This window comes from Maniola jurtina, chromosome 7 (genome assembly GCF_905333055.1).
Source record: "Maniola jurtina chromosome 7, ilManJurt1.1, whole genome shotgun sequence".
Taxonomy (NCBI): domain Eukaryota; kingdom Metazoa; phylum Arthropoda; class Insecta; order Lepidoptera; family Nymphalidae; genus Maniola; species Maniola jurtina.
In genome coordinates this window covers 11,366,611-11,394,551 of record NC_060035.1, presented here as the reverse complement: position 1 = coordinate 11,394,551, position 27,941 = coordinate 11,366,611, and the positions used below count along the sequence as shown (strand labels likewise).

Sequence of the window (27,941 nt, the reverse complement as noted above, 5' to 3'; positions counted from 1 at the left end):
TTTGTCCATTGGAGAGTAAAAGGGTTAGAAAGTGATACTGTTTCTGTGTTCTTGATGTAAGGATATGTTAAAATATGTATCCAATTTAATCTTTTACTGTACAAAAATTACAAAATAAGTAAAGGAATTGGTAAAGTCTTGGTTGTTTAGGTTTTCTTACTAAGTGACAAATATTATTAATGCATTCGATCTTTATGGATTTTTACCGGCATCCCTTAGAGTATAAGGGCGGACAGTCACAATGTACGAACCTGTAAGGTCCTGTACAGACTAAGCAACAAGCGTGGCCTATGCACACTGAAAGTCCACTCATCTTCGCTCTTGTAGAGTCAGAGAAGGCGAACAAATCGGTAAGAGCTTGTTGCAATGTAGATTTTCCGGATTTTCTGGTATCAAGTATCTGGTATTTAGTAAATTCGTAATGATGAAAATAGTGTTTTTGATATTCTATATTATGACGAAGCTCATACCGACAGCCCACGGGAATAGATAGAAGGATTTGCAACTTGTGTGTCCAAAAAATAGCTGAGAAATGTTTTTGGTCAATATTTTGATCACTACCCATAATATAAATTCCAAAGTGCGTTTGTTTGTTGGTTTGTCTTTCAATCACATTGCATCGAAGCAACGGATCGATATATTTTTTTGTATGTGTAGTTAAAAATCTGGAGAACTCTTTCATAATTTGACAAATCTACCCATTCGATTCGCGGTCTTCACTGATTCTCTACAATAGCGAAGGCAAGCGAGCATTCGGTGTCTGTCAGTCGCGCTCACAATTCGCCTTCATTACCCAATCTGTACAAGGCCTAACACATGTTGACGTCGTTCGACGTGGCTGCCTAAGTCTTTATTTTTATTGTTTATGCGGCAAAAGTTCGCTATATGTTGATAATGTCTCTTAAGTATTTTACCACTGCGGGTTGGGCGGTGGGTAGGGCTCCGCGGGCGCGGGCGGAGTACCCGCGAAGGGGGCAGCGGGCGCCGCGCCGTAGGGCGGGTAGTAGCCGCTGCCGTACCCGCCGTAATACGCCGCGTTCGCAGCATAAGCGCCGTACCCCATCCCGTAACCTGATTGACAGAACCATTGGTCAAATAATTGAAAAAGTGGGTGCCAGACTCGCGGACCGAGGATCCCGTAGCTTGGAACGAAACATAAATGGTTGTTTGGTTAAATTAATCTACTGTCCCAAAAATGAATCACTTATATTTGGAACCGCACAATTAAGTTTATTTGTAAAGTTTTAATGCTGATTTGTAAAAGACTGTGCTAGTTAGAGACATCGTTTTATTTTTCCTGTAAAACTTACATAATGATCTATGGTAGTTCAACCAATGCACTAACTTTAGGCCACCTTCGAAGAATCTTCTATTGATATGCCAACGTTCAAAAATGACAAGTCTAAAGGCTATAGAGTACTTTCTTTTTCACTCTATTTAATATATAAATAAATTATCAAAGAAAAAATTTATACAAAGATTCCGAAATGTGATCATAATATTAGGGTAATTTTTATTGCAATTTATGTGTGACCAATTATACTATGACATACCTGGATACTGTCCATAAGGTCCTTCAGGCGGGGGATTGCCGGCATAAGGTTGACCCGGAACTGGCAATGGATTAGGGGACATCGCAGTTGGGGGTTGCGGACCGCTAATGGCTGTGTTCCCAACATTTTCCCCTTCGCTGCCCAACGGTGGGCCACCAGCCATTATCGCACTATGCGCAACATTTGGCAATGGCTGAGGCTTAGCCATATTATAAGGTATAGACTGAGGATCATGGGGCATTGGTGGCAAATTTCCTACATTAGGTAACCGACTTTGAGGCGCAGAATTTTGCATTCCATGTTCTATTCTCGGCTTCTGAGTATTGCTCAGTAGACTAGATACGCTGTGCGACATTGAATTAGTTTGCTTCTCGTTTTGGGAGTCAGATACGTCGACTTTATTCGGCGACTTCTTTTTTCTTGACGAAGTCTTTTCTTCTGATCCAGGGGAATATGATTGTGTGATATCGTCTAAATTTTTACGAAAATCAGGAAGACTTTCCTTGTTGAGCGAAATGGCAGTTCTTTCTAATTGACTCAGGCTCGATTCTGTCGGTGGTCGACTTATCGGACGTTGGTGTCTATAATTTTTCAATAAATTTATCTTACTCGAAGTTCGACTCACGAGATTCATAGGTTCATTTGATAAGCTAGCTTGTGAACTTGCAGGAGTTTCATCATTTTTACTTGTACTTTCTGACGGCTTGATTTCTAACGCTTCCTCTGAAGGTAGTTTCTCATCCGTCGTTAGAATCATGGGCTTTGTATTCTCAATATTAGATTCTTCTTTTTCTGATGTCTTAGTGTTTTCTGCTTCTTCCAGTTCATTTTTGGCTTGTTCATTAACGTTTTCATTTACGGTTTTATCATTCTTTGCGTCATTGGTTTCTTTATTTGTATTGTCATCTTTCCTGTCATCGAAATTCGTTTTATCAGCTTCTCTTTTTCCTTCCTTCTTCTTTACTTGTTTGGAATCGTCAATTTCATCGTCGCTATCTAAAATTTCAGTTTCCTCTTCAACTTTTGCGGATGGACCATTAGCATTACCAGGTCGCTTAACTTCTTTAGGTATTTTAGTTATGCTTAGCGAACCAGGCAAATTAGGTCTCAGCATACGCCCATGCGACATTGGGAGTTTCGGACGCATAGAATTATATGCCCGCATTTCTCCTAAACGATTTCTTATATCGGCAATTTTTTGACCTGGAAGAAGTGGTCTCGAAATTTTGTTCATCCCGGGCCTTATAGTTCGGCTAAACACTGGTCTCGGCCCTACTTTAGATGTTATTGTTATAGCCGAGTTGTTTTTCAGAGATCCTGGGATATTGGCTGGTGTTGGACGATTACCTAAAACTAAATTAAATACGGATTATAATTTGACAATAATAAAATAATTATACACAAAAAAAAATTAAACAAGCGTTAAATACATCTGTATTTTAAACCTCATAGATTTCCCATATGAAAACTGTCAAAACCTCAATTTAGTCATCATTTACACTTAAGTATTTTTTTTATTTTTGTAGTAAGATTGATATTTTTAGTAAAATAATAATTTATACCTTTCTTGCCTATTGGACTGTCCTTATTGTCAGCTCCTTTTTGACCCCCCAGGCCTTTGAAGGAAGTTTTGATCGCAATAATTTTGCCCGACTCAAGTTGCATGTAAATTCCTTTGGGCGATTTCAACACCATGACGCGCTGGCCAGCTTTGAGCACGATATTGGTTTTCTCAGCCGAGTTTGTAGGTATAACCACATCTGAAAGATTAAAGTATTATGACTATTATGGCGTTAACAAACTATTATGCTATTTCGGAATTGATAACATAGTTTCAGATGGACTTTCAGATGAATTGTCTTGCTTTGTGGAAGTTGATTTGCTGCGAGTTTTACACGACGACGCTAGGCGTCTGCTAAAAAAATTCTGCAGTACTTTACCTAGCGGCAGTGTCATTTCCTGCGCCGTCATGCCTTGCCGCCGCCACACGTCCGCGGGGATCCAGCGCGCGCCGTGCTGCATCGGTCGCACCGAAGCAACCGGTCGTTGTACCAAACTCCCGTCTGCCGTACGTACTGTTCTGTACGCGGTGGTCGGTTTAGGGGCTAAAGCCGCTTTCTTCTCTAACTCATACCTAGTAAAAGAAACAAAATCAAGCTTTCGACAATCAGTAGACGTTTGAAAAACATTTTTGCTTACTATTTTAAAAATTTATAAACTCACTAGCTTATGAACGCGACTTCGTCCACGTGAACTACACAAATTTCAACCCCCTATTTTGCCCCCTTAGAGGTTGAATTTTCAAAAATACTTTCTTAGCGCTACGTCCGCTATAATAGCTTTAACATGCTTTCAGCCCGATTCGTTCAGTAGTTTGAACTGTGCGTTGATAGATCAGTCAGTCAGCTCTTCCTTTTATATATTACTAGAGGATGCCCGCGACTTCGTCCGCGTGGATTTAGATTGTTATAGATCCCGTGGGAACTGTTTGATTTTCCGGGATAAAAAGTTGCCTATTTCGATTACAGGCACGCAAGATACTTCGGTACCAAACATACAAATCGGTTAAGTGGATGAGTCTTTAGGAATCCCGCGGGAACTCTTTGATTTTCCGGGATAAAAAGTAGCCTATGTCCGTCCCCGGGATGTAAGCTAACTCTGTACCAAATTTCATTAAAATCGGTTCAGTGGTTGACCTGTGAAAACGTAGCAGACAGACAGACAGACACACACAGACACTTTCGCATTTATAATATTAGTATGGATTTAGATTTACGTACAACATGGTCATATAAAATAGCTCTTTAGTCTTTACGTTATAATACGAAAATAATTTTCATCAACTTACCCTCTTTGCGCGAGCCTCTTTTCTGCACTAGATAATTTCTTTTCCTTTCTATCCACCAATAGCGATTCATGCTGGAACGGTTCCTTACTCAACAGTTTACTGTGCAGCGTTATTACGCCTTGCATCAACACATCTATATATTTATCTCTATGCTCTGACAAATCCTTTATCTCTGCCTCCTAGGATGATAAGATTCTGTTATTTCGATGGCTCAAACTCACTTTTGTTGGAATGAGTCTGATGAGGCTCGTCCAGGGACCTTATTTATGGGTTCGAGCCATCTTATACATACTATAATATATTTATTAATAATGAATATCACTCTTGATATTTAAAAGCCAGTCTTGTATACAAGCAAGCGTTAAAGTCTGTTATTTGATGTCTACGGTGGATAACATAGTTATTTAGCTTTGTTATAAGCTAGTTTTAGCTTACAATACTTCTTGTGTTGTTGTTGTACTTAGTGGACAATTGAAAATGAGCTGAGTCCCTATGAAAAAGGACTCCGGATGAGTTCGAAACTAGTCGGGCTTACAACAACTAAATACGTGAGCATAGCCGGTACATTCTATACTTAAAATGGAAATTACTCACTATAGTTTAAACATTAAAAGAGTATGTAAAGAAAACTCTGTACCTGTTCGTCGTTATCGAAGCAAAGATTGGTGATTTCCTTCATCGAGAGCACAGCGTCGGGGTTACACTCGTCCACGACTCGGTCGGCCATGCCCTGCTTATTGATTTGTCTGTCGTATATCTTTTTCTCGAGACAACAATCCATTACGAAACGGTAGACGAAACACGGTTTTCTTTGGCCGTATCTGCAATAAAGATTTGACACTCAGTGCAACGCCAATGGGCAGGGCAAAAATATTCGAAAACCGCTAGAGGTTGGGGTCCGAAGGTGCTAGAATGGCGACCTCGCACCGGAAAGCGCAGCGTTGGAAGACCCCCCACTAGGTGGATAGACGACATCAAACGGGTCGCAGGGAGCTGCTGGATTTAGGCGGCGCGGTGTAAGACCGCAATATGTGAAGTCTCGACAAGAAACCTATCCAGCCGTGGATGTCTATCGGTTGATAATGATGATGATGATGATGGTTCAGTTTAACCCCTAACAAAAACTTCGTCACAAAATTATACCTAACGAAAACCATCAAAGTTTTCGACATGTGCAATCTCGTGCTAAGATGTGCTGCGTTGGGTAAAGTCTAGCTTATGAAACAAGATAGTGGATTTTACAAGTGGCACTGCATTAACTTTTGCGATAAAATAAGGGTTTGGTCAGTTAAGGGTGACTGACGCCTATATTACTCTCGTCGCCGCAGCATCAAAATGGATGAACAATGTTAGAATAATGGAATCTCTTATAAAAGAGATTTAAGAGGTATAAGAAGAAGATTTAAGAAGTAGAGATTTAAGAGATATAAGAGGTAACATGACAAACCATACTACATTGTAGCATAGTTTCATTAGGTCCTAACCACAAACGTTCGTTTAGAAATTCGAAAATATCCGAAATCACAAAACCACTTAACATATTATATGCACAAAGTAATGCTAGAATAATATGGTCTGAAAGCACCTACCTATAAACTCTGCACACAGCCTGTGTGTCGTGGCAAGGGTTCCAACTGGCGTCAAACACGATGACTCGGTTCGCGCCCACCAGGTTTATGCCCAGAGAGCCCGCGCGAGTCGACACCAGGAACAAATGTACGTTGGGATTCGCGTTGAATTCGTTTATCAGCTTCTCGCGTTCCAGCGCGTGTGTTGAACCGTCCAGTCCTGACAATACAAATATATTTTTTTCGATAAGAAAAAAAAGATCATTTATTTATTTTATTTAGAAAACTTTGTTACATACACACATTACAAGAAAACAATACCAGATACAGAAGAAACTATACAAAGGGTGCAAAGGCGGTCTTATTGCTAAAGCAATCTCTTACAGGCTACTTTTTGTGATCAGTTTGTGTTTTTAAAAGTAAAAAAATGAAGCGGTCAAAAGTTACCACCAAGAATCTTGTTCTGCATGGTTTCTAATTTTAGAGAAGAAAATCAAAACAATGAAAATTTCGGCATCATCTGGGCTTTACCAATTTTAGTACAAGATAGCTTTTGCAAGCATTTATTATTGCTACTTAAAATCATTAAAATATTCAACTTACGATAGTAGGACGTATTCCTCTCCCACAGTTGATTTGTTCCTGGTATGTAGTTCCTCTCTAGGTAGTCTTCAATGAGATTCAAAGTGAATAAGCTCTGACTGAACAGCAGAAGTCTATCACCTAGTTTTATACTCTCGTTTAGAATATAAAAGAAGAGTTCCATCTTTGCCGAATTTTCGATAAGACCCGGCACATAGTCTTTCAGTAGCTCTGTCGCCCAATCATAAGTCATTTCCTCGACCTGTTTTGATAGAGCCAATTTTTCTTCCTTAGTTAATTTCTCCTCTTTATCACTCTCCTCAGATTCTGAATTAGTTGGTTCGTTGGTCTTTTCTTTAGAAGTTTTGCGATCTTTCCGTCCCTTGGCTTTGGGCCGACCTCTGGGTTTTGGTTTGTCCGTTTCTTTCTTTTCCTTCGGTTTGCGTTTTGCCCTGCCCTTTTTTACAGTTTCCTGTTCTTGACCAACATCACCTTTGGCATTACTAGCTTTAGGTGGTGGTTTATCAGTTTTCTGAGGAGGCTCATTCGGTACATTTTTAGGCAACATATTTGGTGTATTGTGTTCCTTTTTGATCTCATCTTTTACTATCTTTTTCGTGTCTAAATCTTCAATTTTAACTTCTCCGTCCGATTCGGACTTCATTTCCATTTTTTCTTCAGCTTTAATTTTGTCCACTTCAGTTTTTAAAGTTTCCGTTAGAGGCCACGACGTTACGGGGCTGCCAGAACCGGCGCTGCATAGAGGTGGTTTAGTCTCGAGCGGCGCTGAATAATTAGGGTATGGATTGTAATTGGGGTTCGGATTGTCTGGATTTTCTGGATACTGCGGGTTTTGTTGGTGGTAATTGTACGGTGCGCCGTATGGGACGACTGCTGAATTTGGAGGTACGTTCGGTTCAGCTTTAATGTCAGGATGTCGATAGTTGGCATCCATAGGGCATTCAGTTTTTATTTGTGGCTGATCAGGTATGCTTGCTTGAGGTTGACTAGGTATGCTTGTTTGTGGATTAGTGTTGGGATAGTTTGGATAATTTTGATTTCCGTAATGATTGTACGGTGTAGAAGAGTTGGCGTCATATGCTCCACTCGGCGGATATGGGGCAGGGTAGGGTTGGTTTTGATAACCATGTGGGCGTTGAGGTTGATTTCCCTGATATGCTCCTTGCGGTGGATTTTGCGCGTTATAGTCGGCGTACCCTGGCGTATTTGGAAACGGAGCTCGATATCCCTCTTGATTGTTCGGGAAGGGAGAAATTGAACTGTCTGGATACTGTTGCTCGTTTGGAGGAGCGGTATAGTTCGGCGGGTACGGTTGAGTGTTGTTATATTCTGAAGGTGGGTTGGCATTGAACTCCGGGGGCGTTTGATTCGGCCCGTACTGCTGATTACCGTAATAGCCCTGATTACCGTAATAGTTACTGTTTTGCCAGTAATTCTGATCGTACCCTTGTTCGGGGGTCCCCGGAGGGTATTGGTTGGGGTAATTGTTAGGGTACGGCGCTTGTTGGGGATAATAATTGTTTCCGTACTGTTGATTGTAGTTTTGGTTTGGTGGATAGTACCCGGTACCAGAGTTCTGGTACGGTGGGTATTGTGAGTGGTCTGGATGTGGCGGGTTAGGATAGGCACCTGGGGGTCCGTAAGGTGCGTTAGGGGGGTACGATGAGTCATGATTGGTAGGTACAGCAGGTGCTGTGGTATTTGGAGGTATTGTTGCTGCTGGTTTTTTGGACCCCTGTTGTAAAAGAAAAATACTTATTTGATATTTATCAAACAGCATAGAGGTTATACCAAACAGCATAGAGGTTAAACTAAAAAATAAATATGTTATTAAACCACGACTTTGTTGTCTGTCTATCTGTCTGTTTGTTTTATAGGGGCAAAAAAGTATCGAAATCTACACTAATTTGTCCCAAAATACAAATCTATGTCTTACCCTTGGCTTGGCCGGTCGTCTTGTTGCAGCTTTGGTGCTTTTAGCGCGACCTGCTTTAGTCACTCCGCCGATTTCTTCCAAATCTAAATCCTCCTCAATAGCACAGTTGATTTCGTTGCGTTTCTTCAAGAAGTTGTACAGTACGTCTGGGTGATTCCATATCTACCAAAAAATATTTAATATTGATTAGGTTTTATAGATACCATAAGAAATTAATAAACCTTTATAGCGTGACCTGAACCTTTACTTAAGTAACCGCTCTCCCTTTACTTAAGTAGTTCTTCTTTACACAATGCGAAAACAGACTATTTTCACGTTAACTTCTCACAGTGTAAATATTACACTTATTAAGTTACTTTGTCGTAAATTCATCGTCAATATTTTATTACATAATTGAGGATTTTTTCACATGTTTACACATATATTGACCTTACCTGCAAAATTATTGTTCAATTATGTATACCAAGTCAGATATTGATTAAAAGAGACGATCAAAACCCACGAACTTACCTTGCAACATATAGCGAAGGCCTTCAAAGGATTGGGAACGGAGGCAGACCTGACTACTTCGTTCATAAACTGCACGTACAATTTTCGCTGCAACGGTGTCATACGCACTAATAATACGTACTCTTCTTTCTGAGGTAATGTTGATTGTAACACGGCGTGAGATCGCCTGTGAGAAAGAACGAAATATATTGAAACTTTACTGTGAAAACAGAATGATATCGAACTTTATTTGTGACCATGACTGAAAATAGTCCATTTCGCTAAAGGTATCGTCACCAAAAAATCTTTCGTGGCGCAAATTGGTTCACTTTTCTAGTTGTCTTCGATACTAAAACAACATTGAATAAAGTGAAGTTAGAGTAGGTACTCAAATAGTCCGAAATCTCTAAGAAATTCTCTCTCAATTCAAGAAAAACATTATTTTGTTTATAACACATTAATTGAACACGCAACACATTGATTTAATTTACGCAAAAACCAAGCACAAAATACTTTTAGTATTCTGCTAAGAAAAGTTGGCAATGTGGCTTACACGCAATTTTTAATATACAAGGTCTATCTTTGTCATAATGCTTCCTGCGGAAAAGAATAACATTAGTTTTAGACCTGTCAACTTAGTTTAGAGATGTGTACAACAGAATTATTAGCCACGTCGTCGTACCTATCGCTAATACAAGCTTTTTATTTGATTGGAGGAAATAGAAATCCTATCAAAAATCAATATTATACCTAATTAGTTACAAAAATTACCTTTGAACAAAACCAACGAGTAGGGAATGTAAGACGTGAGCCCTATACCGCATGAGTCGTATATCTTGTGGCGTCGAGTCTATACACTGGCCGTTCTGTATGGGCCTTTCGAACATATTGCAGAACTCTGTCTTACTACCCAGGTAGTTCGGTCGTACGAAATCCACCATACACCAGTACTCTAGCAAGTTGTTTTGTAGAGGATAACCTAAAAAATAAAATATTCCATAACAAATATCCAGATACCACACGGGCCAAGGCACAAGTAAAAGCTAGTAGGTAATGGTACTGATTCTGCTTGCAACTAAATTTTAAAGTATTCGTAACTCTTTCATACCAATGAACCAATGTAATTAGAAAAGGACAGATAAACTTAATTCAATTTAAAACTGTCAAACCTCATCATTTTAGATGTCAGTCTTAAGCATATAGTGTTTTTTTGTAGATTAACACTATTTAGTCTTTAATTTAAAAATTTCTGTCCTTTTTTAGCAATATTAAAAAGAAAAAGATGCAGGCATTCAACATCAAAATCGACGCCACTTTAATAGTGTTTTATTAGATTTTTAGGGAATGTTCACACCCACTGATCAGTCACGGTCATAGAGCGTGTTTTTTTACTTCTAAACAATTGTGCAAGAAAGAGCACCCTATATTAAGTACTAGCTATAGCGAGGGTGTCGCTGATGCTGCGTTTTCGGCCATTGTTCTGGCTGTGTACCGCCCATTGCTACTTCAACATCGCAGCTCAAAAAAAAATTCAAAATTCAAAATATTTTCATTCAATTAGACTTTTACAAGTACAATGCCATTCTGTAAGCCCTCTCACGCATTGAATATATGCTTTAACAGCATTGCGGCCGCGTCGGTTGTTGATCGACCTTTAGTGAAACCATACTGCTCAGAATGGCGTAGCTTTAAGATTATAATGATGAAACAGTTGGTTGAGCATGATTTATCCAAATATCTTGCTCAGTGTTGGCAAAATTGACTCGTTGATAAAAGTATGTTCAAATTATTCACTCACCCGTAAGAACGATACGTCGTTTCGTCCTCATCTGTTTTAAGGCGTACGATATATTGGAGTGAGAGTTCTTGATTCGGTGACCTTCGTCGCAGATCACGAGGTCGGGGCCTGGCCGAACTAAGGCTTCGTACATTTCTGAAAGAAGTAGATGTTAGATTAATGCTGATAGGTATTTATTTCAGTTACTTAACGTCAAGATTACCATCATTATTTTGAGTAAACTTTCTAGAAACGAAATTAATAGCTTATAAAAATATGGGTCACATCATTGCGAAAATACAACAAAGACCCTAGAAGTAGAAGAGAGAAATCGAAATAAAAATCTATAAGATTGGAATAAAAACAGATTCTGAAATAAATATATATTTTTTTGCTACTAGGTCCATGAATCGGATCGGGCCACTTTATTCCCTACAGAATTTCTCGATGCAAAAAAATCGACTAGATTTGGTTAGCACTCATCACTGTAACTATCTACTTGTACTTTGAACTGTCACCCATAATCATAATAATTCGAAAATAGTACAGTTTCGTCACCTTTAGCGAACCAGCTAGTCGATTTCGGAAAAGCAGAAGCAATCATTATTACAATCTCAATTGTCTAAAAAATTAAAACACTACAAACCATCTAATAGCTTTTTTTCTTCATCATTAGGAGCGTCTTCTTTTTTCTCGTCTTTACCGTCAGGGTTGAGTAAAGAATCGCCGTCTTCTTTGTCAGGTCGATTGTCCTCTGGTTTGGACTGGTTCGAATCTACACCCTAATAAAAATAAAGAAAAAAATTTAAACAAAAATTTTTGCACACACTCGACTTGTATGACTCACAGTTGAACGGTTTTTTTAAACTACATTATTCTTTTTGAATATTATTACAATGAATAAGGACCATAAAAGACTTTCGATTCCGTGGGTATAGGTGAGACCTTTAGTCTGGCTTACATTATGGTTAAACACACCTGTGTATCTTCAATGGCGACGTCAGGTTTCTCATTTTTCTTTTCGTCTTTATCCTTTTCCTTCTCTTTCTCTTTGTCGTCTTGTTTGTCTGCTTTCTTTTTCTTACGAGGTTTTTTGTCCTTTTTCATGCAAAGGAGTCTATACAGTTCATATCCTATCATGAGAACTCCGCCCGTTGTTGACCAGTCCTAGAAAAAATTACATTAAGAAATATATTGGGCCAGGGGAGATCATGTTTTTTGACAGTAGGCTATTTTCGCTTATACAAATCTCTCGTGTTGAAGACTGTTGACAATTTCCATGTTGTCAAGGGATCCTGAGGATAGCTTGTCAATATGGCAGTTTATGTCAATGTGATGATAAAATTTGAGAAACGTCAAAACCCTTGCAAAATAAACTGATGAGCAAAAATGGCAGAACTCACAATATCAACTTGAAATGTTTAGCCCATATCTGCAGCGTCTTGTGGCTATCGTAGAGTCGGGTTAGAGGACTGTTCATAGCGCCAAATGAAAACCACATTTGTATTGTAGTATCTTATGTAAAGAAAAATACATAAGGGTGACCTCATAATTGATAACTTTGATCCGCATTTGCAGCTTCTTGGCACTATCGTGGACAATGCCAGAGGACTGTTCGTGGCATCTAATGAAAGTCACATGTTATATTCTGCTACCATATGTAAATCACCATAAGACTGAAGTTATAATTTTACTTTGACAATTTTAGCCTGTATCTGCACCGTCTTGTTGCTATTGTAGACAGCCAGACTGTATGTGGCTTCTAATGAAAGTCACATGTTGAACTCCGCAAGCTAATGCATAAAACATGCATATAACTGAACTGATGTTACCTTGACAACTTTGGCTCTCATCTGCAGTGTCTTTCATTGAGCACATGAATGAAGAAGTTCCACAGCCACACCTCACCGTGTGCTGCCAGGGGAATGTTTATCGCATATTATCTAAGCCACATATTCATCTTCACCACCTAATGTAAAACATGCATAAAACTCAACTCATGTTACCTTGACAACCTTGGCTCTCATCTGCAGCGTCTTGTGTCTTTCATTGAGCACATAAATGGAGAAGTTCCGCAGCCACACCTCACCGTGTGCTGCCAGGGGACTGTTTATAGCATATAATCTAAGCCACATATTAATCTTCACCACCTAATGTAAAACATGCATAAAACTCAACTCATGTTACCTTGACAACCTTGGCTCTCATCTGCAGCGTCTTGTGTCTTTCATTGAGCACATAAATGGAGAAGTTCCGCAGCCACACCTCACCGTGTGCTGCCAGGGGACTGTTTATAGCATATAATCTAAGCCACATATTAATCTTCACCACCTAATGTAAAACATGCATAAAACTCAACTCATGTTACCTTGACAACCTTGGCTCTCATCTGCAGCGTCTTGTGTCTTTCATTGAGCACATAAATGGAGAAGTTCCGCAGCCACACCTCACCGTGTGCTGCCAGGGGACTGTTTATAGCATATAATCTAAGCCACATATTAATCTTCACCACCTAATGTAAAACATGCATAAAACTCAACTCATGTTACCTTGACAACCTTGGCTCTCATCTGCAGCGTCTTGTGTCTTTCATTGAGCACATAAATGGAGAAGTTCCGCAGCCACACCTCACCGTGTGCTGCCAGGGGACTGTTTATAGCATATAATCTAAGCCACATATTAATCTTCACCACCTAATGTAAAACATGCATAAAACTCAACTCATGTTACCTTGACAACCTTGGCTCTCATCTGCAGCGTCTTGTGGCTGTCATTGAGCACATAGATGGGAAAGTTACGTGGTCGCACTTCCCCGTGCGCCGCCAGGGGACTGTTCGTGGCGTCTAGTGGAAGCCACATGTTGAATTCCGCAACCTATAATAGCGAAATATGCATAAAATATTTAATTTTGCCATTGACTTACTATTACTACTATTTCGCCTTTCCTCTAACCAATCTATTTGAATTATAAGAAAAAAATACCAAAACTTAATTAAACAACTAAAACAAAATAATAAGATTAGTTTAGTTAATACATATTAGATTATTTCTCAATATATAAAGCAATTTTCCTAATAGAATAGATTTTTTTAGAATAGAATAGATTTTTATTCAAATAAACTTTTACAAGTGCTTTTGAATCGTCAAATAATTTACCACTGGTTCGGAATGCCGTTCCTACCGAGAAGAACCAGCAAGAAACTCGGCGGTTGCTCTTTTCAATTGTGCAATTTACAATAATATTTTATACTATACAAGCAATTGCAGACCCGCGCATTGCTGGAGCGAGTCAAATCCATGCTTTTTTATCATTTACATAATCTTCGATTGTGTAATATGCTTTTGCCAGGAGCATACTTTTAATGGATTTTTTAAACTTTGGTAAAGGCAAGTCTAATATTGACTGTGGAATTTTATTATAAAATATTACACTCATTCCCACAAATGACTTTCCCACTTTTCTGAGGCGGAGCGTAGGAGTTGCGAGCTTATTACGATTTCTAGTTGGCCTGTCATGGAAATCACCGATTTTTTTGTAGCTGAGGATGTTTTGTCGTACAAAAATTATATTATTGTAAATGTATTGAGAAGCTACTGTAAGAATACCTATTTCCTTAAATTTCTCTCGTAGTGAATCGCGCGGTTTTAAATTATAAATTGCGCGTATTGCCCTTTTTTGTAAAACGAAAATTTTTCCAATATCTGCCGCTTTACCCCATAGCAAGATTCCGTAAGACATAATACTGTGAAAATAGGCAAAATATACAATTTTTGCAGTTTCCACGTCAGTTATCTGTCGAATCTTTCTAACAGCGTAAGCAGCAGAGCTGAGTTTGCCAGCAAGTGTTGATATATGGGCGTTCCATTGAAGCTTTGCATCTAAAGTTATCCCCAGGAACACGGTGGTCTCCTCTACTTTCAACATATCATTATTTATCATTAATTTTATGTTATTTGTCGTCTTGGTATTGGGCAGTGCGAATTCGACACACTTGGTTTTCTTTGCATTTAAAAGCAAATTGTTAACAGTAAACCAGTGAGTGACCTGCGATATGGCTCTATTTACATCGTCATAATTATTCTCATTTCTATCTAATTTAAAAATCAAAGACGTATCATCAGCAAATAGTACAATATCGCAAGTATTTTGGACAAAATATGGTAGATCGTTTATATATACCAAGAACATGAAGGGACCTAGGATAGAGCCTTGAGGAACACCCATTAATGAGGCTGATCCGGATGACTTCACATCATTTACACATACTGTTTGTATACGATCACTGAGATAAGACGCAATAAGACTAAGCGCAGTGTCTTTGACTCCATAATAGCTCAATTTAGCTAAGAGAGTCTCGTGCTCAACGCAGTCGAATGCTTTAGACAAATCACAGAAAATTCCAACGGCATTCTGTGAGTTCTCCCACGCATCGAATATATGCTTTAAAAGCATTGCGCCCGCATCGATTGTTGATCGTCCTTTAGTAAAACCATACTGCTCCGAGTGAAGTAATTTATTCAAGTTAAAGTGCAGGAGCAGTTGGTTGAGCATAATTTTTTCAAATATCTTGCTAAAAGTCGGCAGAATCGAAATTGGCCTGTAATTATTTGGGTCACTTTTACTGCCCGATTTGAAAAGAGGAATCAATTTACTGTATTTCATAAGATCTGGAAAGGATCCTGACTCTACGGACTTATTAAAAATTAGAGCAAGATATGGAGCAACAATATCAATAATATTGCTGATTACTTTTACTGATATCCCCCATAAGTCTCCTGTTTTTTTGTACTGTAAAGATTTGAATACCTTAATAATATCATGTGGGGTAATTTGTTCAAACTTAAATAGTACACTGCACTCAGAAACATTGCCCCTAAGAAGATTATAGGCTTCTGTTGGCGACGAGTTAAGGGAACTAGTAGTGGTAACTGGGATGTTTCGGAAAAAGTCCTCAAATGTCTTTGCAATTTCTATGTCAGAGTCAGTAATGTGATTGTTAATTTTAAGTTCCAATTTATTATTATTTTCCATTTTATGTTTCCCAGTTTCATCTGTGATGATTTCCCAAGCTGCTTTTATTTTATTATCTGAATTAATAATTTTTCGTTTTATGTGAATTGACTTAGCTTGTATGCAAACATTTCTAAATAATTTTGAATAATTTCTTACATATTGAACAAAGGCTGGAGTAAAATTATATTGCTTTTCTGCATACAAGTCAAACAGCTTATTCCTACTTTTATAAATGCCAACAGTAGCCCACTCGCTAAATTTAAGATTTTTAAACAATCTTTTTTCTATGATTTTAAAAATAGAATTAAATTGGGAATTTATTAAGTTAAAAAAAGCATTATACAGTTCATCCGGACCACCCTGTGTAAGGTCAAGTGAAGGTAAAGTGAATAAAATATTATGTTTGAATTGCTTTACTTTTTTAGTAGTGACTGGCCTATACTTTACTACTTTTATTGTATTTAGTTGACAGCTGGGAACAGATATCATTTGTCCACAGTGGTCGGATCTAAGATTGGTGATAATGGATTTTTTAATAATTTTACAATCACCAAAAATGTTATCAATACAAGTAGCTGAAGTTGCAGTTACACGTGTGGGCTCAACAAAAATGTTTTCTAAATTAAAACTTTTAAATAAGTTAAGTAATCTATCTGTAAAGGAGGTGTGAAGTAAAATATCAATATTAAAGTCTCCACAAATCAATAATTTTTTTGATGACCTACATATCCGCCTCAGTGCCTCCTCCATGACGTCCTCAAACAGAGAAAAGTCACCTGAAGGAGGTCGGTATGCGCAAACTATAATATATCGCTCCAGCTCAACACAGGACAGCTCAATAGTGCGTTCGACCGAAAGATTAAGAATGTCTTTTCGTTCCTTGTAATTAATGTTGTTGCGGGTTATTATCATAGATCCTCCGCGGATAGCCTTCTTTCTTGTGAACGCACTTGACAATGAATAATTTCCAAGATTGACAATTAATTGATAACTATTGAGCCAATGCTCAGTAAGGCATAGAATATCAATATCTAATTTTTTTATAAAAAGTTCAATTTCATATTCTTTTCCAGACAAGCCCTGTATATTTTGGTGTACAAGATTAATAATACAGTGCTTGTCTGTTGTATCACTACTTAGTTTTAAATTTTGGCTATCTTTGCCGGTGAGGCTCTGTATGTTTTGATGTACAGTATTCATTTTACAGAGCTCCTCCGTTGTCTTACTATCTAGTTTAAACAAGCAATAGGGTCCCTAATAGTACATAAACTATTGCTTGAGTCAATAATAGAAATATTAGTACTAGAAGTACTCGAGTCAATACAAAGAATATTAGTACTAGAAGTACAGTTTGTAAAAGTGTCAAAAGACTTAGTTACAACACTTGTAACTGGCTCCTTTAAATTATATGCTAATAGTGACGCTATCCTTGTCTTACATTTTCTCGGAAGATACATACTATCACCGATCAATTGAAACTTAGAAGTAAACTTATTTGTATCAAAGTAAAATAAAGTGTCACTATGACAGTTTGTCAAGTTATACAGTTTTAAGTTCAATCTGTATATATAATTGTTTTGTTTTTTACTTAGTGTGCTAGAGTAAGGAAAAGCACACATAATAAATTTACAGTTCGTCTTGGAATGTAATTCCAGTAATTTTCCAAAACATTTTGATATGTCATAATTTTTGACCCTTAAACCGTCCCCAAACAATATAATAATGTTTGTGTTGCTGTCCAAATTTTCTTCCTTTAAACTATCAATTAAGTAGTCCAAACTAGCCCCCGGTGAACATCTATTAATCACTGAGTGTTGAACATGGTAGCTCAAAAGGGATCCAAACTCACTACCTAACTTATCCGATATGATTATAGTTTGTCTCTTAGGTTTCAAAGAAAGATTTGCATCCAAAGATGAAGGCATTTCTACATTACTTGGTGTACATTGCCCCGGACTAGTATCCAAATTGTCCGTAAGCAATATACTATTACTATGATTGTCAACCATAGCCACACCTTGAGTACATTGACATTTACTTGTTAATGACTCAAAACGAGCCATGTTTTGTGCACCTAGGGCCAACAACTCGTCAGCCACCAGTATTTGATCATGGATCTGTTTTTGTGACTGCTCATACTTATCAGAAATATATTTTAAAGAATCATTCAAATTTGAAATTTTCTCATTTAGGCATTGAACATTCAAGTCATATGTTTCTTGAATGTCTCTTATAGTTGAACAATAAGATTTAAGTTTGTTTAACAGATGTGAACGTTCCTTACGCAATGCTATGTTTTTAGTATGGGCGTTTTGCAATTTTATCAAATTTTTGGTTTTTTTAATTATTCTGCTAATTTTAATATATTTTTTCAATTTTTTATGGCTATATAGATTTAAATTAGAATTTTTAAGTGGCTTATTACTGCTTGGGGAAGGGCTGTCACAAGTCAAATCAATAGTCAACACCGGTGGTGTAGAGGATGAAGCGAGCAGTTCATCATACAAACTGTAGGTAGCTCGAGTTTCATAAGTTTGTATTTGAGACTGAAGGTCCTCAATTGTTATTTGAGCTCTGCTCAATTCATCCTCCAATGTAGAAATCTTTTTAAGAGCGTCCTCATATGTTTGAATGCACTCATTGAAAGAGCCAACAGCATTCTGAAGTTGGTCCCGTTCGTCGAGTACTAATAAGACTAGGGACATATCTAGCATAATTCCTAGCATAAGGTGAAAGCTACAGACTGTCCACTATAATTTGACCTCTGCCGTTATGTTGGCACCATTGCAGTTTACACAATAATAAACCTAAGGTTTAAAAGGAATAAAGCAAGGAACGCAATGGTGCCAACATGACGTTAGGGTACAATTTATATTGAATGTAATGTAAGTAAAATGTACATACCCAATTTTGTAGTGTATTTATAGGCATGATGCACAAAACGGTCTTGGAGTTTGTATGCCGTAGGAAAATATCGCAGAAGCAAACGATTTGTAGAGTTTTCCCCAGACCCATTGAATGTGCCAGTATGCAGCCAAAGCCGGTAGATGTCGAGAAACGTTCTACAGATTCTACGATGTTGTCGAATAAAAATCTTACACCGCCAATCTGAGGAATTACAATTTTTATAATCGTCAAATAAACTTTAACTGACAAATAAACTTTACGTTTTGACAGATTTCTAATACATAAATGTTTCGAAACGTAAAAATCCTCAGTTATGTGAATGACTATTGAAAAATACTCATAACAGGCCAAATAAAGTTCAAATGAAACAGTATATAATGCTGTAAAATTTCATCTTATCCCTCGCGGAAACTCCTAACATAGCCCTCTCCATAGCTCGCTGAGCAAATTTGAATTAACGGACAAGGCCCTTTTGTCTTTAACTAGTGTTATATTATATTATGTGAAAAAAAAATCCAAAGTACCTGATGAGGTTTGATGACCCTGGCAATTTGTGGCGCCAAGTATATGCCTTCCTCGTTTTCCGCGTGACCAATATTGATCAGCACCCGGCCTTGCTCATCAGGGATATTGTACGCGTCATTTACGTGCATACCTACAACAAATTCACAAATATGTAAATACAGTGTTTTTAGGGTTCTGTACCTCAAAAAGAAAAATGGAACCCTTATAGGATCACTTTGTTTGTCTGTCTGTCTGTCCGTCGTGTCTGTCAAGAAACCTATAGGGTACTTCCCGTTGACCTAGACCGAATCATGAACTTTGGCAGGTAAGTAGGTCTTATAGCACAAGTACAGGAATAAATCTGAAAACCGCGAATTTTTGGTTGCATCATTTAAAAAAAAATTAAATTGTGTTTCAATTTTCAAAGTAAGATAACAATACCAAGTGGGGTATCATATGAAAGGGCTTTACCTATATATTCTAAAACAGATTTTGATTTATTTTTAGGCATTATAGTTTTTAATTTATCGTACAAAATGTCGGAAAAATTACCCGAGTACCCTCGGTGCGTGAGTCTGACTCGCAATTGGCCGGTTTTTTTAACTTAGACAGTATGGGGAAATCCAAAAACAGAGATACAGGGAGAGATAGTTATCCACGTTTGTAATCAAGATGATAGCATGAAAACTTAAACTTTTTTAATATTACTATGATAAACCCTACCATATGCAGGTTCTGATGCACATTATAACCAATTCTTTTAGTCTGGATTTCTATCTTATCATCTCTTACCAGAATTCCCTGGATCTTCCTCAGCCTCAGGGCTAGGTGGAACCTCGGAATCTGACAGCATGATACAATCATCAGAATCTGATGATGACGATGATGACGCACTACTGCTGTCCATTATCTCCACAACCTGCCAAATTATTTCTGTTGTTTAAAGATTACTCGCTGACGTAATGGTTAACATGTTCGACTGTCGATGACGAGTCTTGGATTCGATTGCTGTTGGGTCCGAAAAATTAGTAATAATTGAGTATTAAATCAAAAAATTCTCAGTAATAGCTGAGTTATGAAGTTAACTGATTCAGTCCCGTGCTTCAGAGAGCACGTAGAGCCGACGGACTTGCTCTTCATCTCTCTCCTGTCGTGGCGAATTTTCCATCCTACAAAACTATGAAAGTGAAGGAATAGAGAGTGTACCTGTGTTTACACATATGGCTGTATATTGTAATATCTTCTGCACTGATGGCTAAATGCAATGGAAATTGGCCACGTCATCAAAAGGTCTTAAATAATAACCCTCTTTTGGGCTTCGCCGCAGTCGGGTAAAAATGAGACTATATTATTACATAAAAACATTCATACCTCTTTTTTTTCGGGTTTTTTCTGTACTATAGATGCACCAGAAGTTGTAGGCTTAGCTACTTTAGATATTTCTAATTGTTCCTTGTTTATTGTCCTTTTTATTTCGCCAGATGGTAGTTTCATTAATACTGTGTTGGGTAAACTGAAAAAAGGGAAATTGTTAATTCTTGTTTCAACAAGCAACCCTTATAGTTTCATTGGTCCATCGGTCAGTCTACCACAGCCATTTCAAAAATAAAGAAGAAGCATATTTAAATTAAGAAAAAAAATCTAGGTAAATATTGTAATTTTAGACTTTCATGTTTTAGGAGATGTTTTATTTTTCTTAGTGTTCAGTTTTTTTTTATAATAAAGCTTGGGTGTTGAAGTTTTTTTGGTGAGCATTATATTTGTTCCCATTTAAACACTTAACTATTACCTAACAAGTCTTTTTTTATGAATATACTGTATTATTATAGAAATTAATATGCAACATTACATGATATACATACTTCAGTTTTTGTCCTGCTCCTTTCTTCAATATTGAAGACCCACCAGACAGTAAAGATAGTGTCTTTTGATGGATTTTATTTTGTCGGTTGATGGCTATTTGTCTTTGAACCTGCATAAAAATAGTAGTAATTTTAGCCTCTACACAAAGTTGAAGCATGCAACTAATAAATTAAATGTATCGAATAGATACTTAGAACACAAATCAGTCAAAATTAGTATGCACTGGACATCAAATTGTAAGCAAAAAAGAGTTGTAGTCTGTAAAAAAATTTTCTTCACTGTCTATTGTTGTGGTATTAAATAGAGGTTGTTGGACACAACTAAAACAAATGTACAGTGTCAGTGGCCGTAGGTAATGTAAGTATGACCGCCTTGTTGGTTTAGTGGTTAGGAGGTTTGGTTGTGATAAAGTCCTTGGTTCGATTCCTGATTCAGACTAATAGGTATTGAGTTTTTCTGGCAAGTCTCATCTACTACTTATTATTTAGACAATTAGCGGTGTTTCATCCCATTCCTCGGAGAGAGTGTAACTCCGTCGGTCCAGCGCCTGATATGTTTCCAATTTTATCAGATTGCCATCCCATGACTGGAGATAGAGTATGATACTATGAAAGTGTTTGGGCACACACTTTTACACTATAAGATCTCCCGCGCAGATGGCTAATCTCTGTGAAGATTGGCCACCGTGGCCGAAATTCTGACAGGAAACATTGTATACCTACTAGCAATGCAGTTTGCAGCGTTTTACGAACGTACGTCGAACGTACGTTCGTAAAACGTGCAGTGATTGCACGTCAAATTGTCGCCATAATATGCAAAGGCACTTAGGCTGAAATCTATAGAACATACTCCAATTTTGCTCAGACTTAAAACAGAGTTAAAATGAGACACAATTATATATCTACATAAATCTGAAATCTGAGCAAAGTCAAAGTGAGCTCTATATATTTCTGCCTTAGATATTTTCCAGTCATTCTCTCAATTTCAAATCTTGGAGCCTCGAAAAGCACGTATAGTCAACGATTGAGACACATATTTATCACTAACATAATTAAGATTCTGATCTAAATAATAGTTGAACCAAAGTTAAAATCCTGTATTCTTCAGTAGTTTTGCACAATTTGGGATTAATCTGGGTAAACTTCACATTTTTATTCAACCCCTACAATCACAGATTACAACCACGAGCAATGAGAAATACTATGCAGAGAGCGGGGTGAGATATATGGAAAGAGATAGAGGGAGAAGAAAGAGTAGAGGTAGAAAGAGTTAGAGAAGACAGATACATAATTGTATAATAATATAATGTAATGAGTATGTACCTCTCTTATTATCCTCTGCTGTTCTTGTACTCTTGCCAACCGCTCGGACTCCTGTCTCTGCGCGGCCAGCGTCGACGCGTCTAGATTCTTCTCGTCCATGACTTCTCGGATGTTGCGGCGAACGTTCAACGCGTTGGGGTTTAATAGCTTTTTCTGTAGGAATACAACAACATGAAGAATTATTTATTATATTTAATAATAATTCTTCGCTGCTTACATAATAAAGAATACAGTTTGGAGTCACTTAAAAAGGTTCCTGGTCAAGTATTGTGGGAACATATCTGTTGACCAAGGTATATGTTATGTACTATGATGCTACCATACAGTGTGTGAAGCGAAAATTTGACTGGCAATGTGTGGCAGCACAAATGCTCTGCTGTCTTTATACACTTTATGTACATTAAAAAAGATGGTTAAATCACAGGTTAAATCCAAGTTCCTGTTACTATACAAAGGTAACTTTACTAACTACAAGGAAATATTTAAAACAAGTGTAAATTAAAAATTTATAACACCCCCAACAAGTGAAGGTTACAGTAACTAGAAAAGAGCTGATAACTTTCAAACGGCTGAACCAATTTTTTTGGATTATAGCTAAGAACACTCTCAATCAAGCCTCCTTTCAAACAAAAAAAAAACTAAATTAAAATTGATCCATTAGTTTAGGAGCTACAATGCCACAGACAGATACACAGATACACACGTCAAACTTATAACACCCCTCTTTTTAGGGTCAGGAGTTGAAAACTAAACATTATCATCAAAGTTTTCTCTGCCAAGTAACTTACTGTATTAAGAGTAGCGAATCACAATTCACAACTACTAGTTATATTTTACATAAAATACACTCCAATAAATTATCCACTACCTATTTTTGCAATTTGGCTGAAAAAGTTGTTCAGGATTCATGATGGGAGACCATATTATGTATGACACTGTTGGGTATCCCTTAATAACTGATAAAGTTTTTTATTATGCATCTAATCTTGAAGTGTCTTATCAATTAGGCTTGGAAAGTGGTGTATTTAAAAATTCAGTACTTACTGTTATTACACTTACATTAAAGTGGTGCAATAAATGATATAATTTATAGTGTTTTACTACTTTTTTTTTAAGTAATGCAAAATAATCTAAGGCAGCATTACTTTGGCAGAAACAGATCAATAGGCATCAGCTGCCCAGCCAAACCACTAAAGGAGGAAAAAATTAGTGAGGAAAGTCATATTTCATAGCTGATTTACCAAGAGTATGTTAATAATTAATATTTAATAGTTGATCATCAAATTGCTTTACCATTTTTGACAACTTTAACAACCTAAAACAGCAGAAAAATTTAAAACTGTGAAAGAAACTAGAACAAAATTTAATTCCAGAAATTGACTTACTACTTATTTGAACTGAATTTACTTTGAAATTTGGATTTCTGTAAATTATGACCTAGCAGACTAGGTGTAGGAAAACCTACACCTAGCATTTTTACTAAGGCTTTTGTATGTAGGTCTTGTAAGCAAAAATAGATCTTGTCGTATTACATTTCTATCTATGAAACTTTACTCTTGATGTTCATATATTACCCATATTTTAGCTAACATAATAAAAGGAGTAAAGACTCATCATAACTGACTGACAGATCTATCAAAGCTCAAAATAAACCACAGCGAGTTAAAAACTTGATCTTTTGACAGTAGGTTCCTTTTAAAATTCTATCTATTTTTTTCTATCTATAAAATTTGTATTTAGACAATTTGGTAGTTAAAAAATGGAAAAGTGTGTTTTAGGATTTTTGAGAATCTCAGGCCTTCACCGATTTTCAAAAATATCAGTTGATCTGTGGTGGATCAACTAGTTCTATTCATTATATAAAAATCATAAGAACACTAGTGTCTACCAACCTACCTACCATACCTTACATTATTTAGGATACATTGTCTACCTTGTATCCTAGAAATAAGTAGGTACTTTCTCCAAGACGAGAACATCATCATCCTAAACAAACTTTTATCAGTAGTTACAAGCAATTGCCTGCTGTTATTGTTAGTAAAATGTATTGAATGCTTGGCATTTTTTTAAATTAAAACTAAATAAACAAAAAATGAAACATACCTCTTCCTCAGCTTCTGTCTTTTTGTCCTCAGTCTGATCCTGCCCTGTTTCACCTTCACCATCCAAAGCCTTAGCGCTTATGTCCTCCATTTCATCTAATTTCTCATTGATATCATAGTCCTGGCTACCTTCATCCTGCTTTGACATATTTAGCAAGTCTTCTGCTGTCTTCCCAGGACATAGCTCACTCTCCTCCACTTCAGATATTTCTACATTTTTTGTTAAATCCAAATCTCCTTCGTTGATAATATCACTTATCGTTAGCGTCTTTGGCTCCTCCTCGCTCTGCACCACAGACTCACAGTTAGGAGATTGTACTGTTTTCACTTCACTCGGTTCCTCACTCTTCTTACCTTGCACAAAGTCCCCCGTCTCAGGGTCGATGTAACTTTCGTTCTCTTCCTCCAATTCTTGCACTGCACTAGGGTTCACTTCAAACTCCTCATCAGATAAACCGTCACTGTCTGTTTTAATGTCTTCACTAGAATTGTCACTTAAATCTAATATATCGTTGCCGATTATGCTACGTATCGCTATACCAGTGTCTTTTTTCAGTTTCTTGGTGAAATTGTGGAAGCTTTTAACAGCTTGCATTTTTCTCTTGTGGCTCATGGGCCGCGGGCGAGTGTTGGATTTCCTCCGAGGGTTCATCGCAGCGGCCTGGGCGAAGTGAGCGCGCTGTATCCGCGCGATCGTTTCGTCCTCGTCTTCGCTGTCACAGACGTCCTCGTCGGAGTCCTCGTCGTCCTCCACCTTCCGCTTCATTTTGCCGCGCACTGACATCGTCCCACCAGCATCACCCATGTCAATAAACACTCCCTTGCGATTCTTACATTTGAAAATGCATAATGACTGCTACGCTAATCATCACGTTGTAGTTATCATTTTCACCAAGTATTATTGTATCATACTTACTAAAGACCAATTTATATTGTTATTCTATCAAAACCGGTAAAGATTTTAAATCTTTTTCATGAAATTTTCATTTTCACGATATTTCTTTGTAGCCTTTTACAGACGCGGTATTCCAAACGATCCGAAATAAGCCGGATGACACAAATATTTACTGGAAGCACTGCACTTTCATAAGTTTTTCTTTTCGATTTATTTTCGTTAATGTTTATGAACTTGTCTTATAAATTGAACACCAGCAATTAAATTTTAGGAAGCCATTACTTCCGCAATAAATAGCATTCGCCTATTATACATATAATTTGTGTATTCCACAAGCGTGTTTACAAAAATTGTTAGCCGTTTTGCGAAGCTGCACCATGAGAATTCTATTGTCATTCAATCATAAGGTTTAAAATCCCATGACAATTAATAATAATGTAAAAGCATTCAGCTATCATTAATTCAATCCTCTCAAACAAAATACATCTCTTTTGGTACATGTCAATATGGTAAAAAATACTCAAGCAAATATTTTAGAAATGGCAACATTTTCAGTCATAATCCGAAGATTGTCACTTGTCATTATCTTTAGTCTACGGCTACGTAAAGGGATGTGCATGCATGGGAACATGGGAAGCTGGATCACTTTTTAATTACGAACCACAGATAAATAAAATTAATAGGTATGTTGTACACTGAAACTGCCGAGACGGAAATTAATCGTGTTTGATCCTTCGTTTACGATTATGTATAGTATTATACAAGCATATTTTTATCTTTATCTTCTCTATTATATAGAGGTAGTAATATTATAAAGAGAAAGGATTAGGAGGAGAAGTTGGAAAGATGTTCCATATTCTTAGTAAAAATAGCACAGAGTACTTTTTACATAAAAACAGTATTGCTACCGCCAGGTCAACCGTGACCTTACTTCTTGCCGTGACTAACGGACTGATATACAATGCATAGCCACACGGGAGATTGACAGAACAATATTCTTCTCATATTCCTTAAGTACCTTCCCTAGCGGCCTAGTCTCTAGGGTAGTATTTCATAGGGAAGCTTAATTTTTCCTAATTTCAAAGGGAACAAGCTAGTTACTGTACAATAATAATATTATGATTCCGGAATAAGTTTGTTAATCATCACAGAAATATTTTTTTTAAGGGATATAGGTAACTTACTTTTCGGATTTCTTTCATTTATGAATCTTAGCAGAAGATTTTCAGTTATGAACTTTTTTTAAGGCTTTTCTGACAAATAAGTACCTATGTAGGTTTCCTATGACCTTAAAAGCTTCGATTTATCTCATAAGATGTTCAGTGCTTTTGATTCATAGCAAATTAGTCAATTTAATAAATTAGAATACCTAATGTGATTTTCTTTTTAATTTAAAAACTATATTGCGTTACAATAATACAACAATAGTGCAGCACAATCATTGCGACAACCTATTTATTTCAGTATTTACATTTCAATTCATTTTCTAATAATGTGAACTTATGCAGCACTAACAAGTCGGTTCTCTCGTAGCCGTAGACGACGCTCACGCTCAAATTCTTTCATGCGCAGTACATAACTGAAAAAAGTATCTTTTATAAGAATATTATACAAAGTTTTGTAAAAAAGTTAATCGCTACATGGCAAATGACCAAGTGTCCCCCATTTACACATACAAAATCAGATGTGACAGACTATTTTTATTGAGCACAATATAACTTGAGCAGCATGGTGTACTATGTACATATTGCTCTGAAACGGGTGTTGTATTCTTTTAGCTCTCAAACAGTACTTAATAAACCTTATTAACATTTACACCACATTGGATATTACAGTTTTGAAATTACTTTTCAAATTCAGTACTCTAAGGGTTATATTATGCTCGATGGTATTTTTTAAATTTAGTTGTTAGGTATAACTTACTCTTCATGTTCACAGTTTAAGTATGCATGCTTCTCGTGAGCACACTTGTACAACATTGGCATTTTCTGGTAACGGCAGACTTGATAGTCAAGTAAATAATGAGCACAGTAATCTCTGAATTTAGGCGGAATACGCGCTGATATCAAGTCCTCCTCCTTAGCTATCATTTCTGCAATCATTGTTTACATGGGTGAAGCTGACATGTCTATTATGTAACCTATACACACAAATACATTTTGATGTCTAAACTTTTGTGTAATAACGAGCTAGTAAAGTTAACTATAAAATTAAGTAAATAAAATTAATACTTATACTATACTTAAATAATACCTCGTTGTTTTCGGTCGAATTCAAATCCTTCCTGGTGTTCGAATGTAGGTTTATCGTTCATGTACAAGTCTACATTTCGTGCGTTAAAGGATCCCAAAATTTGACCCATTTTACAGTTATTTTAGATACTATTAAACTATTTAAATAAACTATTTAAGTCCCCGATTACGGGACCAAATTATAATGATTATATTTTTTACGATATTTTTGACAGGTCAACTACCTTGAATTAAAACATAGACTACAATGGTCTATAGAGGCGGATTTTTAGTTTATTACACAGAGTAGTAAGTCTTGATCAATGATA

At 36.9% G+C, this 27,941-nt stretch overlaps 2 protein-coding genes across 3 annotated transcripts; both read right to left on the bottom strand.

Annotated features, from left to right (window-relative positions):
* Positions 1-46: 46 nt before the first annotated feature.
* On the bottom strand, positions 47-25,813 carry LOC123866602. 2 transcript variants are annotated; one of them, XM_045908253.1, is made up of 22 exons: positions 24,488-25,813; positions 22,385-22,540; positions 21,062-21,171; positions 20,571-20,712; positions 19,992-20,118; positions 19,220-19,350; positions 18,693-18,896; positions 13,505-13,648; positions 11,753-11,941; positions 11,421-11,556; positions 10,796-10,930; positions 9,769-9,976; positions 9,019-9,184; positions 8,509-8,670; positions 6,573-8,307; positions 5,991-6,189; positions 5,039-5,222; positions 4,402-4,580; positions 3,494-3,687; positions 3,116-3,313; positions 1,554-2,906; positions 47-1,071 (listed from the first exon to the last, which is right to left on the bottom strand). In XM_045908253.1, the coding sequence occupies exons 1-22, from the start codon at positions 25,289-25,291 to the stop codon at positions 911-913; spliced, it is 7,017 nt and encodes a 2,338-aa protein (XP_045764209.1). In that variant the 5' UTR covers positions 25,292-25,813; the 3' UTR covers positions 47-910. The 2 variants fall into 2 exon arrangements, with proteins under 2 accessions (XP_045764209.1, XP_045764210.1); XM_045908254.1 differs by having other exon boundaries at positions 22,385-22,537.
* Positions 25,814-26,811: 998 nt separating this feature from the next.
* LOC123866604 (NADH dehydrogenase [ubiquinone] 1 beta subcomplex subunit 7) lies at positions 26,812-27,879 on the bottom strand. Its single transcript, XM_045908256.1, has 3 exons — positions 27,635-27,879; positions 27,305-27,473; positions 26,812-26,960 (listed from the first exon to the last, which is right to left on the bottom strand). Exons 1-3 carry the CDS (start codon positions 27,741-27,743, stop codon positions 26,882-26,884), a joined length of 357 nt encoding a protein of 118 aa, XP_045764212.1. The 5' UTR covers positions 27,744-27,879; the 3' UTR covers positions 26,812-26,881.
* Positions 27,880-27,941: the final 62 nt, after the last annotated feature.

Bases quoted from the DNA above. Each gene is read 5' to 3' on its own strand.
- LOC123866604 (XM_045908256.1), bottom strand. From the start codon at position 27,743: ATGGGTCAAATTTTGGGATCCTTTAACGCACGAAATGTAGACTTGTAC. The intron at 27,474-27,634 runs GTATTATTTAAG...CAATGATTGCAG, and splicing joins ATTCGACCGAAAACAACGAG to AAATGATAGCTAAGGAGGAG. The intron at 26,961-27,304 runs GTAAGTTATACC...TACTTTTTTCAG, and splicing joins TTAAACTGTGAACATGAAGA to TTATGTACTGCGCATGAAAG.
- LOC123866602 (XM_045908253.1), bottom strand. From the start codon at position 25,291: ATGGGTGATGCTGGTGGGACGATGTCAGTGCGCGGCAAAATGAAGCGG. The intron at 9,977-10,795 runs GTGAGTGAATAA...TTTATTTTTTAG, and splicing joins ACGACGTATCGTTCTTACGG to GTTATCCTCTACAAAACAAC. The intron at 8,671-9,018 runs GTAAGTTCGTGG...ATTTTTTGGTAG, and splicing joins CCTTCGCTATATGTTGCAAG to ATATGGAATCACCCAGACGT.